Source organism: Ornithorhynchus anatinus, chromosome 8 (assembly GCF_004115215.2).
Source record: "Ornithorhynchus anatinus isolate Pmale09 chromosome 8, mOrnAna1.pri.v4, whole genome shotgun sequence".
NCBI lineage: Eukaryota > Metazoa > Chordata > Mammalia > Monotremata > Ornithorhynchidae > Ornithorhynchus > Ornithorhynchus anatinus.
Genome location: NC_041735.1, coordinates 69,531,606 through 69,549,608, shown reverse-complemented (window position 1 = coordinate 69,549,608; position 18,003 = coordinate 69,531,606). Strand labels below are relative to the sequence as shown.

Sequence of the window (18,003 nt, the reverse complement as noted above, 5' to 3'; positions counted from 1 at the left end):
CTGGAGGGCAGGTATCATGTTAATAATAGTAATGATAATTATGGTATTTTTAAGTGCTTACCATGCGCCAGACGCTGTCTTAAGCCTGGATTAGATACAAGCTAATCAGGCTTGACACAGTCCCTGTCCCAAGTGAGGCTCACAGTCTTAATCCCCATTTTAAAGATGAAGGAAATGAAGCAGAGAAGTGAAGTGATTTGCCCAAGGTCACGCAGCAGACAAGTGGCAGAGCCAGGATTAGAACCCAGGTACTTCTGACCCAGGCCTGTGCTCTAACCACTAGGCCACTATGCTTCTCAACACTGCTCTCCAGACAGGTGCTCAATAAATTGACTTGATAGCTTGATTGAGAGCTTGATAACAATAATAATGTTGGTATTTTTAAGCGCATACAATGCGCCAAGCACTGTTCTAAGCGCCGGGGTAGATTCAGAGTCAACAGGTTGTCCCACGTGAGGCTCCCAGTCTTAATCCCCATTTTACAGATGAGGTAACTGAGGCACTGAGAAGCTAAGTGACTTGACCAAAGTCAAACAGCTGACAGGTAGCGGAGCCGGTATCGATCAGAGATATTTATTGAGCTTTTACTCTGTGCACAGCACTATTCTAAATGCTTGGGAGACTATGATAGAGGTAGTAGACATGACCTTGCCCTCTAGGAGTTTACAATCTCGCATGGAACACGGGCCTGGGAGTCAGAAGGTCATGGGTTCTAATCCCTGCTCCACCACTTGCCTGCTGTGTGACCTTGGGCAATCCATTTCACTTCTCTGGGTCTCAGTTCCGTCTTCTGTAAAATGGGGAGTAAGATTGCGAGCCCCATGGGGAACAGGGACTGTGACCAACATGATTTGTTTGTATCCACCCCAGCACTTAGTACAGTGCCTGACACATAGTAAGCACTTAACCGATATCATAATTATTATTATTGTTATCATTATCTAGTGGAAGAGTTTACAATCTGGGGGAATCTGGCATGGTCCCTGCCCTCCATGGGCATATTCCTTGCATATTTAAGACTGAGCCCAGATTGTAAACTCTGATATAGTTATATTAAAGAAATTTTCCTCCTTGAAGTCTCCCAGGGCGGGCTAATAGGGACATTTTCTTCTTAACATTTCCGAATTAATGATTTAAATGTGTGTGTGAATTTGCCCAAGCAAATTCTAGACCTGTAAAGTGAACCTTTTTCCGCACTCCCACAGCTGTTCCTAAGGGATTCAGAAAACACAGTTTACTCAATTTTGACTGGGAAAGGAAGACAGAGCAGAGTGACTCACAGTGCCTCCATGTTTTTGTTTATTTCCTTGAGAAGCAGTGATGCCTAGTGGAAAGAGCATGAGCCTGGGGGTCAGAAAACCTGGGTTCTAATCCTGATTCTGCCACTCATCTGCTTTGTGACCTTGGGCAAGTCCCTTCAATTTCTCTGGGCCTCAGTTACCTCATTTGCAAAATGGTGACTCAGTATCTGCTTTCCTGCCTACTGAGACTGTGAGCCTAAGTAGGACCTGATTATCTTGCACCTACCCCAGCACTTAGAACAGTGCTTAGCACAAAGTAAGTGCTTCACAAATACTATAGTTATTATGATCACTACTTTGTAAATGTATTTGCAGTGCATCTAACCTGTTCACAGGCTTTCCTAAATGAACTTTTCCTAAGAGAAGCAACATGGCCCAGTGGAAAGGGGACGAGTCTGGGATTCAGGAAGAACTGGGTTCTAATTCTGGCTCTGCTATTTGCCTACTATGCAACCTAGGGCAAATCACTTCACTTCTCTGGGTCTCAGTTTCCTCTTCTTTAAAATGGGGATTCAATGCCTGTTCTCCCTCCTACTTAGACCGTGAGCCCCACATGGGACAGGGACTGCATCCGACCTAGTTGAATCGTGTCTACCCAGGGTTTGAAAAACAGTAAGTGCTTAACAATACCATAAAAAACACCTATCTATGAGTGGGTCTGTATGTACATTTATATGTACATGAAAAAGAAGCCACTGATGGTGAAAGTTACCTATGGATGGGTGGGTGTTTGTTTATTTGTGAGAGAGAGAGACAGGCCAACACTGGCCAACTCCCAATCATGACCCCATGGGGCATATGGACATGTGCACACCTTCCCCGCAACACTGATTGCCTGTCCCAGTCTTTAAACCCCAGCATCTCTCTTTCCCTGCCAACCTCTGAATTTTTTTTTTAAACACTGTTCTTTGTTTCTTCAGTCAGTCTTTGCATAGGCCTTTTGTACTTTCCAACTGAGGCTCTAAAATAGTTCCTTACGAGGGAGGGAGAAAGAATCATTTTGTTTCTCTACCGAGGGAATCCAAGAAGAATGACAAAGTCTAAGGGAGGGGAAGCAGCGTGGCCTTGGGGAAAGAACATGGGCCTGGGAGTCAGAGGACTTGGGTTCTAATCCGCAGGATGCCACTTTCCTGCTATGTGACGTTGGGCACTCTGCCTCAGTCTCTTCAACTGGGGATTTAATATCTGCTTTTCCTCCTGCTTAGCCTGTGAGTCCCACCTGGGACAGGCCCTGGATCCAACTTGATTATCTGAATCTGCCCCAGTGCTTAGTACAGTGCTTGGCACAAAACAAGTGTGTAACAAGTACCCCGGTTATAATTATCGATGATTACGGGGGGAATTGAAACTAATGCCGGACACAAGTGTGAATAATGGCCCTCGTTTCTTTTCCAACCTTGTGGTTTCTGGTTGTGCTAAACTCGTCTCTAAACTGTAAGCTTGTTGTGGGCAGGAAACGTGTCTGTTTACTGTCCTATTGTAGTCTTTCAAGCTCTTAGTGCAGTGCTGTGCACATAGTACGCACTCAATAAGTATGATTGAATGAATGGAGGCCTGCTAACTCTATCAACCCCGGTGCTTTCCCCATAGTAAGTACTTAATGAATGCCATCTTTATTATTACCATGGGTAACTGTCACCAATTCGCTTTCAGACAATTCGATTGAGATGGGTTTTGCTCCCAACTTGCTAGCGATCCTGGGATAACAATGAGGCATCAGATACCCACGATCTAAAAGATTCAGATGCAGGGTGGCCGTCCGCTCAACTGTATATATTTCCATTACCCTATTTATTTTGTTAATGAAATGTACGTCGCCTCGATTCTATTTAGTTGCCACTGTTTTTACGAGATGTTCTTCCCCTCGACTCTATTTATCGCCATCGTTCTCGTCTGTCCGTCTCCCCCGATTAGACCGTAAGCCCGTCAAACGGCAGGGACCGTCTCTATCTGTTGCCGACTTGTTCATTCCAAGCGGTTAGTACAGTGCTCTGCACATAGTAAGCGCTCAATAAATACTACTGAATGAATGAATGAATGGTGGGAAGAGCCCAGGCCTGGGAGTCAGAGGAACTAAGTTCTAATCCCGGCTCTGCCATGTGAAACAGCCATGGGAAACAGCGTGGCGTAGTGGAAAGAGCACGGGCTTGGGAGTCAGAGGTCGTGGGTTTTCATCCCAGCTCTGCCACTTCTCAGCTGTGTGACTTTCAGGAAGTCACTCAACTTCTCTGTGCCTCAGTGACCTCATCTGTAAAATGGGAATTAAGACTGTGAGCCCCACGTGGGACAACCTGATGACCTTGTATCCACCCCACTGCTTAGAAGAGTGCTTGGGACATAATAAGTGCTTAACAAATGCCATCATTATTAATATTATTATGTGCCTGCTGTGTGACTTCATTTCTCTGTGCCTCAGTTACCTCATCTGTAAAATGGAGATTAAATCCTCCTTTTTATGGTATTTGTTAAGCACTTACTAAATGCCAGATGCTGTACTAAGCCCTGGGGTGGATACAAACTAATCAGGTTGAACACAGTCCCTGTCCCATATGGGGCTCACAGTCTTAATCCTCATTTAACAGATGAGGCAACTGAAGCACAGAGAAGTGAAGTGACTTGTCCAAGGTCACACAGCAGATCTGTGGTGGAGCCAGGTTTAGAAGCCATGTCCTTCTGACTCCTAGGCCCGTGCTCTGCCACTAGGCCACGCCGCTTCTCCCTCCGATTTAGACTGTGAAACCACTATGGGACAGGGACTGTGTCCAATCTGATTATCTTGTATCTACCTCAGTGCTTAGAACAGTACTTGACTTAATGAGCACTTAAGAAGCACTACATGAATACCACTTAAAACAAAAAAAAACCCCAATGAGCTCAAGAGTTGGCCTACTAGAGGGGCTCTTAACTGTGCCGGCAAATGGATGGACAGAACCAGATAGGGTCCTGGATCTACCAGAAGCACCAGTGAAAGTGGGATAATAATTATGATGGTATTTGTTAAGCGCTTACTATGTGCCAAGCACTGTTCTAAGCACTGGAAGAGATACAAGGTAGCCGGGGTGTCCCACGTGGGGCTCACAGTCTTCATCCCCATTTTACAGATGAGGTAACTGAGGCACAGAGAAGTGAAGTGACTTGCCCAAAGTCACACAGCTGACAAGTGGTGGAGCCCAAGGCTGGGCTCTTTCCACTAAGCTATGCTGCTTCTCTGTGGAGGGTGGGAGAGGGATGGGAGGAAGGGTCTCGTTGGTGAAGGCTCTGGATTTGCTTGGCTTGTTTATTTTACAGTTCATTGGCAGACGATGCCTAGAATGAGAAGCAGTTTGGTCTAGTGGATAGTCTACGGGCTTGGGAGTCAGAAGGACCTGGGTTCTAATCCCAGCTCCGCCACGTGTCTGCCACGTGACCTTGGGCAAGGCACTTTACTTCTCTGTGCTCAGTTACCTCATCTCTAAAATGGGGATTAAGACTGTGAACCCCAAGAGGGACAGGGACTGTATCCAGCCCGATCGCCTTGTGTCTACCCCCAGTGCTCGGTGCAGTGCCTGGCACATAGTAAGGGCTTGACAAATGCCACAGTTATTATCTGTGCGCTTGGGTCTATAAACGGGCATGTGCCATTTCTAGGCCAGTTCAGCACCCAGGTTGGTGTTTTAAGCAAAACTGGAGAAACTCCTGATCCCATGTAATTTCTTGACATGCACACACTCAGCAGGAGAGGCTAGTTTCATGACATGCCTACTTGACATCAGTGAAAGCCCAATTCACATATCTCTCTTCTCGCACGGCTCCATGTGAGACATACACACTGAACATGGAAACTGGTTAAAAACAATGACATTTTGCCAACAGTTCTTCCCGGAGATTGTTAACGTGTTTTTACCCGGCAAGTTTATTCATCATTGGAAAAGGGAATCGCCTGTCAATTATTTGAATGCACATCATTTTAGGTGGTTTTGCATGCTACAGCCAGATTTTTCCATTCTGCAGAACTTTCGTTCACTTCAACTGAACTGAGTATCAACTGAATATCAGAAACATCCCCGCTTAACCTTTGGGCACTCTATTTCTCACCATTATTACATATTGTGTGGGACTGGTTAACCTGAAAATGACAGGAAATTCTGCCTGCCAAAGACGTGAGCAGTTTTTTAAGTTTTTAAATAACTTCTCCCAGCTTTTAAGCAAATCTAGCAGGAATTTACATAGAACCAAAAAATTCAGACATTCCCAGAACACTGTACTTTCTTGTTCTTGAACTGTAAGAATGGCATCTCAGAAAAAAAGAATGTCACTATCCGTGTCTGCTGACTCTACCCGTCTCTCCCAAAGTGTTTACTTCAGTACTCTGCCCAGAGTGGGTGCTCAATAAATACTAGCTATGATTTGAGCTGAACAGTTAATGAGAGCAGTGATTTTCTTGGGCCCTGGATTCCTGTTTAGCTATTTTTTAAAAGGTATTTGTTAAGTGCTTACTATGTGCCAGGTACTGTTCTAAGCGCTGGGGTAGCTACAAGCTAATCAGGTTGTAGACGGTCCCTGTGCCACGTGGGGCTCACAGTTTTAATCCCCATTTTACAGATGAGGGAACTGAGGCCCAGAGAAGTAAAGTAATTTGCCCAAGGTCCCACAGCAGACAAGTGGCAGAGCCGGGATTAGAACCCAGGTCCTTCTGACTCCTAGGCCTGTGTTCTATCCATTAGGGCACACTGCTTCTCTATTTTGGAAGAGAACAGTATATCTTTCGTGCTACCTCTCTTCCCCACCCAGCAATCTTAAGCCAATACAAGAGGTTGTCTGACATCAGTGTTCTCTTTACCACTACTTACTAACCAAATACTCAATGAACTCTGGGCTTTGATTCCAGTTGAATCATTTCATATTTTTTCCTTTTTTCTACAATTACAGCCTCTAAACTGTAAGCTCGCATGGGCGGGGAATGCGTGTGCTAATTCTGCTGTACTGTCCTCTCCCCAGTGCTTAATACAGTGCTCGGCGCATAGTAAGTGCTCAATAAATACCACTGATGGACTGAATGGCTGCTCTATTTTGTATTCTGCTGGCCGTTTAAAACCTATAACCATCAAAAGAAATACATAGTTTAGAATCTTCACCCCTTAACCATTCCAAAGGATGAAGTCAATTTCCCATACATACCTTCTGCTGACATTATGTTAATGATCAAATTATGCCTGGCGGTCTCAAAGGTGCGCCTATTGTAGGCAGTTATCTAGTATGAAACAAGAGAATTTTAAGAAAGAAAGGTATGACCAATGCGGAAACTTGAATAAAACTAATATTGAAAAATAACAGCCCTTTCATCGGAATTTGAATTTTTCTTTATACTTGGAAAATAAAGAAACCTTTTGGCATAAAAGGGATTTGAACTTTTTGGATAGGGAGTCATTCAGCCCACCATCTCCCCCCTCCCCAAACCCTCCACTGGCTTCCTGTGTCTCTCCGTGTCAAACAATTCCTCACCTTGGCTTCAACGCTCTCAGCCACCTGGCCCACTTGACCTCTCTGCCCTCTTTTTTTATGGTCTTCGTTAAGCACTTACTATGTGTCAAACACTATTTTAAGCACTGGGGTAGGTATAGGCTAATTAGTTTGGACACGGTCAGTATCCTGCAAGGGACTCAGAGCTAAGTAGGAGGGAGAACCGGTATCGAATCCCCATTTTACAGTCGAGGGAACCGAGGCACAGAAAACTGGTTTGCCCAAGGACACACAGAAAGCAACTGTCAGGGCTGGGATTAGAACCCAAGTCCTTTGACTCCCAGGCTTAGTCAGGGAAGGTCTCTTGGAGGAAATGTGCCTTCAATAAGGCTTCAAAGGGGGCTAGGAGAGCCGTTGTCTGTGGGATATGAGGAGGGAGGGCGATCCAGGCCAGAGGCAGGACATGGGCGAGAGTCACTGGTGAGATAGATGAGATGGAGGTCCAGTGAGAAGCTTGGCATTAGAGGACCAAACGCTCCCTCCCACCATTAGACGGACCCCGGCTCTCCCCTTCTTTAAATCCCTCTCCCGGGAGAGTGAGCAGGGAATTTGTCTGCTTACTGTTGTACTCTCTCAAGTGCTTAGTACAGTGCTCTGCACACAGTAAGCACTCAATAAATACTGGCAGGGAAACCGAGAATGGGTCTAGGGGGAGATGCTTCTCACGTTGGAATAGCGGCTTCCAGAAGGCCCACAGATAAAGCTGCTCACTAGGTGTCTTGGTCTCTGGCCTCTCGCTTCTCCTGTTCATTCTGCTGCTTGTAAGCAGCAGTAATATGTTCAATAAATACGGTTTACTGACTGACTGACTTGGTCATCTTTCAAAAACTCTGCTCTGCCTGCGCCTCCCCGTTCTCGAATGGTTACCCGGGCTTCTCCGCATCAAGCAGAAACTCCCGTCCATTGGTTTCCAATGCTGTCCATCGGCTCTCCCCCTCTTATCTGTCCTCTCTCTTCTCCTACTACACCCTCTCTGCTCCAAGCAAGCTCACCTTCTCCCTGTAACTTGTTCTTGACTCTCCTGCCTTCAAACTCCGGCTCGGGCCCTTTTTTCTCCCTGGAACTCCTTCCTAATTCGAATCCACCAGACCTCAGCTCTCCCTCTCTTCAAAACCCTTTGGAAATCCACTTCCTCCAGGAAGCCTTCCCCAATTAATTTTTCGGCTCCGCAGGTCACATCTTCCCTCCTGTCGTCTCACTCTTTTGCCCTCAAAACTTCTCATCACACTTTTTTTTAAGGCATTTGTTAAGCTCTTACTATGTGCCAGGCGCTTTTCCAAGCACTGGGATAGATACAAGCTAATCAGCTTGGGCACAGTCCATGTTCCAAAGAGGGCTCACTGTCTTAATTCCCATTTTACAGAGGGGGTAACTGAGGCACAGAGGAAGTGAAGTGTGAAGTCACACAACAGAGAAGCGGCAGAACTAGGATGAGAACCGAGATCCTTTGACTCCCAATCCTGTGCCAGAGAGTCAGTCAGTTTTAGACTTATAACTACATGCATACTCTGCCATTTGAGGGTTTCTTCCTCTTATTTGTAAATAATTAAATGGTAAACTCCTGGTGGGCAAGGATTATGTCTACCTACCCTAAAATACTACCTCTAAAATACTCTTCCAAGCACTTAGCACAGTGTTCTGTTCACAGTAGATACTCTATAGATATTCTTGATTGATTGGCTGATCAACTGGGGGGGGTGGTATCTACAAGAAAAAGACTTGTGAAGGGGCCCTATTAAAGTCTGATCAACATGGTGCTTCTTTCTCCACACATAATGATATTCCTCAGCTCTCAACTTCGCTACTGTAACTCAAGCAAAATTACCCTTCGGGTTTCCCCATAGGGTGCACATTCGGGAGCAATAAATTCAAATAGGATCACTCCTTGGATACTTTTAATAGGAGATTTTCTTCATTTCCATAGTCTCATTTCCTTAGAGACAACAACAATACTTTCATTTTCCAGAATGCAACTCTCGTTATCATCGTCCTCCATTTTTTAGTTTAGTGCTCAGTGCTCCGTACAGTGTTCAGCCTTCAGTACAGTGTTCTGCACACAGGAAGCACTCGAATACCATTGATTGATTGATAGTACTGCATTGCATCAGGCACCCTGATTGGTTCAAACATCAGAATGAAAGCTCCGTTCGTGTGTTTTCTGGGTGCTCTGGCAATCCAAAATGAATTTTTTTTTTTGCAGTAATGAGAATATAAGTACATAAATGGCCATATGTCAGTACGTTTGTCTGATTAGGTACAAATGTCATTCCATTATTTGGGAGAAAATATGGAGATGATATTGCCTCGAGTAGTCGAATGCAAGAAGTTCATTTTAACACTCCCTTAAACAACTGACAAGATGTCAGAAAAGAGCATGATTGTCACATTAACTCAGCCATTAGCAATCCTATAAAAAGAAAGATTTCCATTCTCACCGTGCCCTGGTTTAACGTCATTTTAATGGCAATGATCTTCCTGTTGGGCTGTTACTATTGCCTAGAAATGAAATCCTGTTCCTGTGTGGACATTTTCACTGCAATCACCAAAGAAAATGTGACAGAGGGAAAAGTAGGAGGGGAAAATCTTCTAGGCCGGCTGCTTCCTGCTCCTTCCATGGTTCTAGAAAGAGGGTGCTGACTGGGGCAGAATGTTGGTGTGGCCAGATTGGATGGAACACGCTCCAAAGCGGACACCATCTGCTAGGGGACAGGAGTTAAAATCTATCGCTCACCCAATAAATGGGATGATCGAGGCTTCAGTCGATTAAAAAAACCAGTCTCCTCCAACTAGGAAACAAATTCTACAAGGTGGACATCAAAAATCAAGGAATAACCCTCACACTAGGTGCTTTCTCTGGGCTGTTTTGGAGCTGAGAGAACCGAGCTGATGATTTACAAGAGGGTCTTCTTGGTCCTTAAACTGAGGCTTCAAATCTTGCAGGGGCTGCTGTGTCTTCAAGAAGTGTCAGAAACAGTTATCTAGGGGGAAAAGCACAAGAAGCAAAGAACTGGGAATCAGGAGACTTGGGGTTTCATCCTGGCTCCACTATTTGCCAGTTGTGTGACTTTGGACAAGTCACTTAACTTCTCTGTGCCTTAAATTAGAGAAGCAGTGTGGCTCAGTGGAAAGAGCACGGGCTTTGGAGTCAGAGATCATGGGTTTGAAACCCGGCTCTGCCACTTGTCAGCTGTGTGACTGTGGGCAAGTCACTTCACTTCTCTGTGCCTCAGTTAGCTCATCTGTAAAATGGGGATTAAGACTGTGAGCCCCACGTGGGACAACCTGATTCCCCTGTGTCTACCCCAGCGCTTAGAACAGTGCTCTGCACATAGTAAGCGCTTAAAATACCAACATTATTATTATTATTAATTTCCTCATCTGTAAAATGGAGAGTCAATCCCAGCTCTGCCTCTCCCTTAGAACCGTGAGTCCCATGGGTCTCTGTCTCATTCGATCTATCCTGAATCCACCTTCGGGCTTGGCACATATTAAGTACTTAACCAGTACCACAATGAATAATAATAATATTAATAATAATGTTGGCATTTGTTAAGTGCTTACTATGTGCCAGCTCTCTGCTAAGTTCTGGGGTAGATTCGAGATCAACAGATTGTCCCAAGTAGGGTTCACAGTCTTCATCCCCATTTTCCAGATGAGGTAACTGAGGCACGGAGAAGTTAAATGACTTGCCCATGGTCACACAGCTGACAAGTGGCGGAGTCGGTATTGGAACCTGTGACCTCTGACTCCCAAGCCTGGACTCTTTCCACTGAGCCACGCTGCTTCTCTATTATTATTGTTAATGCCTCAGATTCAAAGGCAAAAGGACAGGGTTCTGCTTTTGTAAAATGAGCTTGGAGTCCTGTATCAGGTGAAATAATTATGCAACCTGGAAATGTGATTTGCTTCAACGACTCAGAGGGAGGTAGAAACAGGCTTTTGGAAGATAGAGTACCAAATGGATGAGAGATTAAAAAGAAACTCCACTTTCTCCCAAAGAAGGGGCATTACTGAGAAATTTGGGAAAGCATCATTACTGAAACCTTGTCAATTTTGGTCCAATTTCACATTTATTCAAACTGGAAATGTGATTTGTTTCAACGGCTCAGAGGGAGGTAAAAAAAAAACATGGTTTGGGGAGACAGAATGCTAAATTGAGTAGACATAATAAAAAAAGTATCTTCCCACAAAGGAGAGGCATTATTGAGAAAGTTAGTAGATTATCATCCCTGTAAATTTGTCGATTTTGGTCACATTTCACAATTCATTCCTCCTGCCCCTAAGCTTGGAGTGAAGCAAATGGTAAATTCCAAGACTTCTGGACCTTGAGGAAGAGTCATTTTCACCGTCCTTGAAGTTCATCTAAGTCAGTAAGGGAAGCCTTTCCTTGCGGGGGGGGGGGGGGGGGAGTTGTGTTAATGAAATGGAATCTATATAAATCTAGAAATCCAGACATTCTTTCCAAAACGTTACACTTTGAAAAAAACCCTTGAAAAATCTATGGATGGGACAAAATCGCCCCACGGGTAAGATCAGCAGCAGTGTGGCCCAGTGAAAAGAGCCCAGGCCTGGGAGTCAGAGAATCTGGGTTCTCATCCCGGCTCTGCCCCTTGTCTGTTGGGTGACCTTGGGCAGGTCACTTCACTTCTCCATGCCTCAGTTACCTCATCTGTAAAAGTAGGAATTAAGACTGTGAGCCCTATGTAGGACAGGGACTGTGTCCAACCCGATTATCTTGCATCTACCCTAGTGCCTAGTACAGTGCCTGGCACACAGTAAGCACTTAACAAATACCATAAAAAACACCCAGAAACAGCCCAAACTGATGGCAGTAGAGCAGTGACAGAGAAGCAGCTAACATTTCCAATGTAAATGAAGTTTTTTTTCACAACTGTCTAGAATTTTATCAGTTAGATCACTTCTACTCAGTCAAATATTTCTACTTCTCCCACTCCTTTCTGCATCACCCTTGCACCAGGATTTGCATTCTTTATTCCCCTCTCCTTCAGCCAGGATTTGCATTCTTTAATCCCCTCTCCTTCAGCCCCATCGCACTCATATCCATATCCATAATGTAATTTATTTATATTAATGTCTGTTTCCCTTTCTAGACTGAAAGCTTGTTGTGGGCAGGGACCGTGCCTACCAACTGTTACACTGTACTCTTCAAAGCATTTAGTACAGTGCTCTGCACACGGTAAGTCCTCGATAATTAAAATTGATTGATTGATTAATACCAGGGTCAAACAGCCATTGATATTTGAAAGGAGATAAGACCTGTTTATTTTGGAAAGAAGGGATTTTTAATGACTTTCATTCATGCTATTAAGATGTTTCTGCAATATGCAATTGGTTTTGCTGGAACTTGGATCCGATTATACGATATGCAAATATTTATTTAAGAAGGTGAAACTATTCTTCCCATTCCAGCGTCGACAGGGCTGGGGCCTAAAGCCCAAGAGAGGGCTGAGGGAAGGAAAGAGTGAAAGACTATGAGTCCCATGTGGGACAGGGACTGTGTCCAATCTGATACAGTGAATCTACTGCAGTGCGCAGAGCAGTGCGTGACATATAGTACTTATCATTATTATTATTATTAATATCATTATGCCTGGTGCAGCACGGCCTATTGGATAGAGCATGGGCCTGGGAGTCCGAAGGGTCTAATGCCGGCTCCACCACTTATCTGCTATATGACCTTGGGCAAGTCACTTCACTGTGCCTCAGTTACTGAATTTGTTCAATGGGGACTAAGACTGGAAGCCCCATGTGGGACAGGAACTGTGTCCAGCCTGATTATCTTGTACCTACCCCAGCAATTAGTACCATGCCTGGCACAAAATAAGTGCTTATTATTATTGTTATTATTATTGTTAATATTAATAAAGGAGCTTAAAAAGTAAGACTAAGCTGCTCCTACCAGGGCCGGGGATGGAGCATTAAACTGACTTGGTATTTCTTGACTGTCAGTCCGTGGCTTGGGCCGCTGGATGGGTGGAGGGTTTGGTGGGTTAGAGCGAGGGGTTGGAAGAATGCTCAAGAGGGGCTAGAAAAGCAGCGTGGCTCAATGGAAAGAGCCCGGGCTTGGGAGTCAGAAGTCGTGGATTCTAATCCTGGCTTTGCCTCTTGTCAGCTGTGTGACCTTGGGCAAGTTGCTTAACTTCTCTGTGCCTCAGTGACCTCATCTGTAAAATGGGGATGAAGACTGTGAGCTCCACGTGGGACAACTTAATTCCCTTGTGTCTACCCCAGTATGTAGAACAGTGCTTGGCACATAGTAAACACTTAACAAATACCAACATTATTATTATTATTATTATTATTATTCTGCTTGGGCCGTTTCTATCTGGTCCGTCATATCTGCCCCGGGGAGACGAACCAGGAATTTCCCGATCGTCTGCTTGGAGTCAATGTCTTAGGGAGGGGAACAGAGGCTCCTGGCCTCGTTGCCTGGCTAGAGGGAACGTGTCTCGTCCCGTGAACGTGAGGTAGGAACTGAGGTAGGGCTGGGGACTGGGCCCAATCGAAAGTGATTCTGCTTGGGGGTTGTCTCTATCTATTGCTGAACTGTAAATTCCAGGCGCTTAGTACAGTGCTTTGCACACAGTAAGCGCTCAATAAATAAATACTATTGAACGGGGAGCTTCTGACCTCAGAGATATGGGCAGCCCTTCGATCTGGAACCTGGGAGGAGATTTGGAGAGACCGGGCCTGGGAGTCAGAAGGACCTGGGTTCTCATCCCGGCTCCGCTACATGTCTGCCGTGTGACCTCAGGCAAGTCACTTCACTTCTCTCAGCCTCAGTTCCCTCATGTGAAAATAGGGGTAAAGAATGTGAGCCTCTTGTGGGACAGGATCGGTGTCCAACCTGATTAACTTTTATCTACCCCAGTGTTTAGAATAGTGTTTGGCACATAGTAAGTGCTTAACATGTATCGTAATTATTATTATTGTTAGTGATTTTGGAATGAATGACCGTGGTCCCCTGGGCCAGACATCAGTACGGCGGGGCCAGCCACAGACCCAGGTGCCAACTGGCAGCTAGGATTTGGGGCTGAAGGAGGGTGAGGCCCCGGGGAGAAGCCCTGGGTCTTGTTCTCCCTTCCTGGAAGCCCTCAAGTTTGTGGATGACCTGAGGCGAGCGAGGCAGGGAGAGCAGCCCATAATGCTAACGAGGGGTGCGGAGAAGAGGATTCTGCGAACGATAGCTTTGGTCCCGGAGCAGAAATGCTTAGGGCCACCTGCCCGCCCCAAGCTGCTTCCCCGGGCCTATAATAGGCCCTTCTCGTTCACACTTTCCCTTACCACTCTCTTGGCCTTTAGGCATTGGCCTAGTCGATGCTGGAATGGGAAGGGGCACCTGCTCCCCTGCCTCTCCTGCGCAGTTTCCGCTGTTTTGCTATTGCAGCTCTTGGCTGAGACATCGCATCTCCTCTAATCAATCAGTTGATCAATCAATAGTATTCACTGAGCACTTACTGGGTGCAGAGCACTGTACCAAGCGTGTGGGAGAGTACGATTGACCAGAGAAGCAGCATGGCCCAGTGGCTAGAGCACGGGCCTGGGAGTCAGAAGGACTTGAGTTCTAATCCCAGCTCCGCCACTGGTCTGCTGTGTGACCTTAGGCAAGTCACTTCACTTCTCTTTGCCTCAGTTACCTCAAGTGTAAAATGGGGATTGATACTGTGAGCTCCATGTGGGACAGGGACTGTCCAACCTGATTACTTTAGAGAAGCAGCATGGCTTAGTGGAAAGAGCCTGGGCTTGGGAGTCAGAGGACGTGGGTTCTAATCTCGGTTCCACCACTTGTGTGCTGTGCGACCTTGAGCAAGCCACTTAACTTCTCCTCAGTGACCTCATCTGTAAAATGGGGATTCGGACTGTTAGCCCCACGTGGGACAACCTGAATACCTTGTATCTACCCCAGAGTTTAGAACAGTGCCAAGTACTTAATAAGCACTTAACAAATACCATAATTATTATTATTTAAGCAGCATGCCTTAGTGGAAAGAGCACGGGCTTGGGAGTCGGGGTCGTGGGTTCTAATTCCGGTTCTACCTCTTGTCAGTTATGTGATTCTGGGCAAGTCGCTTAACTTCTATGGCCTCAGTTACCTCATTTGTAAAATGGGGATTAAGACTATGAGCCCCACGTGGGACAACCTGATAACCTCGTTTCTATCCCAGTGTATAGAACAGTGCTTGGCTCATACCATTATTTGCTTGGCTTTTAGTAAGTGCTTGGCTTTTAGTAGGTGCTTAACAAATATGATTTTTTATTATTATTGTCATTAGAGTTGATGGACACATTTCCCACCCACAAGTTCATTTCCCCATCCTGTATCCCCTACAAGGTCACTTCAGCATTTCTACATCATCCATATATCTAGGTTTATACTGTTCCCATCCCACCATCCCACCTATGCACATATCTTTACATGCTTTCTTCCTCCTACCTATAGGTTATTTTTGTGTCTATCTCCCCAGTAAGAACGTAAGCTCTCTGAGGGCAGTGATCATGGCTGCTAACTCTATTATCCTCTCCCAAGTCCTTACTAAAGGGCCCTGCACAGAGTACGTGCTCAATCAATACTACTGATTGATTGCTATTAACTCTGCTGCATTAGAGAAGCAGCGTGGCTCAGTGGAAAGAGCACAGGCTTAGGAGGCAGAGGTCATGGGTTCTAATCCCAGCTCTTCCACCTGTCAGCTGTGTCCCTTTGGACAAGTCACTTAGCTTTTCGGTGCCTCAGTTACCTCATCTGGAAAATGGGGATTAAGACTGTGAGCATCACGTGGGACAACCTGATGACCCTGTATCTACCCCAGCGCTTAGAACAGTGCTTGGCACATAGTAAGTGCTTAACAAATACCAACATTATTATTATTATTCTCAGGAAAGCTTACTGAATTAAAGATGGAAGACAGAAGAGCAGTGCCTAACACATGCTAAGCACTTAACAATTATTTTTATTATTATTAAGTGCCATGGAGTCACTTCCGATTCATAGCGACTCCATGGTTATACTTTCTCCAGAACGTCCCATCCTCTGCCATAATCCGCAACCTTTCTAACGGTTCTTCCGTTATCATTGTTATGGTCCCTGTCCATCTAGCTTCCGGTCTACCTCTTCCATGTTTTCCCTGGAGTTTTCCTAGCATTAGTGTTTTACTTAACAAATACCATTATTATTATTATTATTATTATTATTATTGTTATAAGTGTCAATAAGTGTTTCTTGTTATACTGTACTCTCCCAAGTAAGCGTTCTATAAATTTAATTGAATGAATGAATAAATGAATGAATACTGGATAACCTGAATACTGGAGGCCTTGGTTTCAAATCAGATTAAAATTATTTCTTGTACCCAACACCAGTGCTTTTAGGTTTGTTCTGGTGTTTGGGGTCTCGGGCACGTGGTGAACCTTTGGCAGTTTGAGAGGCTGCGGTTACGGAAGCAGCGTGGCTTAGTGGAAAGAGTCGGGGCTTGGGAGTCAGAGATCGTGGGTTCTAATCCCGGCTCCGCCGCTTATCTGCTGTGTGACCTTGAGCAAGTCACTTTACTTCTCCGGGGCTCAGTTCCCTCATCTGTAAAATGGGGATGAAGACTGTGAGTCCCACATGGGACAACCCGATTACCTTGTATAGACTGTGAGCCCGTCACTGGGCAGGGATTGTCTCTATCTGTTGCCGAACTGACCATTCCAAGCGCTTAGTCCAGTGCTCTGCACGTAGTAAGTGCTCAATAAATACTATTGAATGAATGAATGAATACCCCAGCGCTCAGTGCTTGGCACATAGTAAGCGCTTAAGAAATACCATCATTATTTATTATTATTTATTTATTTACTATGAAAGGCCAGACCCCAAGGATTTAAGGCTGAGAAGCAGGTGTGAGCTAATCATAATCATCATCATAACAATAATTGGGTATTTGTGCCAGGCACTGTACTCGGCGCTGGGGTGGATACAAGCAAATCGTTCGGGACACAGCCCCTGTCCCACATGGGGCTCACAGTCTTAATCCCCATTTTACAGATGAGGTAACTGAGGCAGAGAGAAGGGAGGTGATTTGCCCAAGGTCACACAGCAGGCAAGCGGCAGGGCCGAGATGAGTGGGAAGAGTACAGGCCTAGGAGTCGGGGGACTAGAACCTCGGTCTGACTCCCAGCTCTGCCATTTGCCTGCTGCATGACCTTGGGCAAATCATTTTACTTTTCTGGGTTTCAGTTTCCTCACCCGTAAAATGGAGATTGAACACTTGTTCTCCCTCCTACTTAGACAGGGAACCCCATGCGAGACAGGGACTGCTTCCGACCGAATGACCTTGTTTCTACCCCAGCACTGAGTTCAGTGCTTGGGACACAGTAAGCGCTCAATAAATAACACATTCATTTTTATTTATTAATAACAACAACAACAACAATAATAATAAATGATATAATAATGACAATAGCAATAATACTCCTTGGGGCCAATTAATCAAACAGCCCATAGTATTGGATACCTACTGTATGCAGGGCACTGTACTGAGTGCCAAGGAAAACTGGGCCTTCTTGGCAGGACACTATTCCTCCAGGACACTGAGATGGCTCCCAGCCCTCTAGACAGTCAGCTCGTTGTGGGCAGGGAATGTGTCTACCAATTTTGTCTCCCAAACAGTACAGTGCTCTACACACACTAAGTGCTCAAGAAATAGGATTGATCGATTGAAGCAATTACTTGCTAAATGGAAGCTGATTCCCTGAAGAATCTAATGCCACCACTGAACCCCCTAGATTCACAGTGGGGTTCACAGTCCACTTTGGATTCTCTCAAAGAGAAACAATTGGAATGAGTGTTGAAAGTTCATTTGAAAGGAGCTCATTTATTTCTCTAGTGATGAGGTTTCAAAGTTCTGGCAGTGCAGCTTTTCCTGAGAGAATGAGGCTGCTTTGTTCGCTTTTGCAAAAATCAACTCGAAATCGCATCCTGTGGAAGAGGCTGAGGAGTCCGACCACTCTAATGAAATCTTAGATCTGGCAGCCTCCTCTCCACATCAGACCTCGGGACAGAGCTTGGCGCGCAGAGTAAGCGCTGGACGAAGAAGAGAAGCAGCGTGACCTGGTGGCTAGAGCACCGGTCTGGGAGTCAGAAGGTCCTGACTTCTAATCCCGGCTCTGTCACTTGTCTGCCGTGTGTCCTTGGGCAAGTCACTTGACT

General features: G+C 45.4%; 1 protein-coding gene across 6 annotated transcripts in view; it reads right to left on the bottom strand.

Moving 5' to 3' along the window:
• Window positions 1-18,003, bottom strand: part of SGCE (sarcoglycan epsilon) — a 58,048-nt gene that overhangs the window by 14,733 nt on the left and 25,312 nt on the right. For all 6 annotated transcript variants that reach the window (XM_029071050.1, XM_039912886.1, XM_029071048.2 and 3 more), the window contains one exon: window positions 6,459-6,531. In XM_029071050.1, the coding sequence (XP_028926883.1) occupies window positions 6,459-6,531 (73 nt within the window). The remainder of the gene's footprint in view (window positions 1-6,458; window positions 6,532-18,003) is intronic.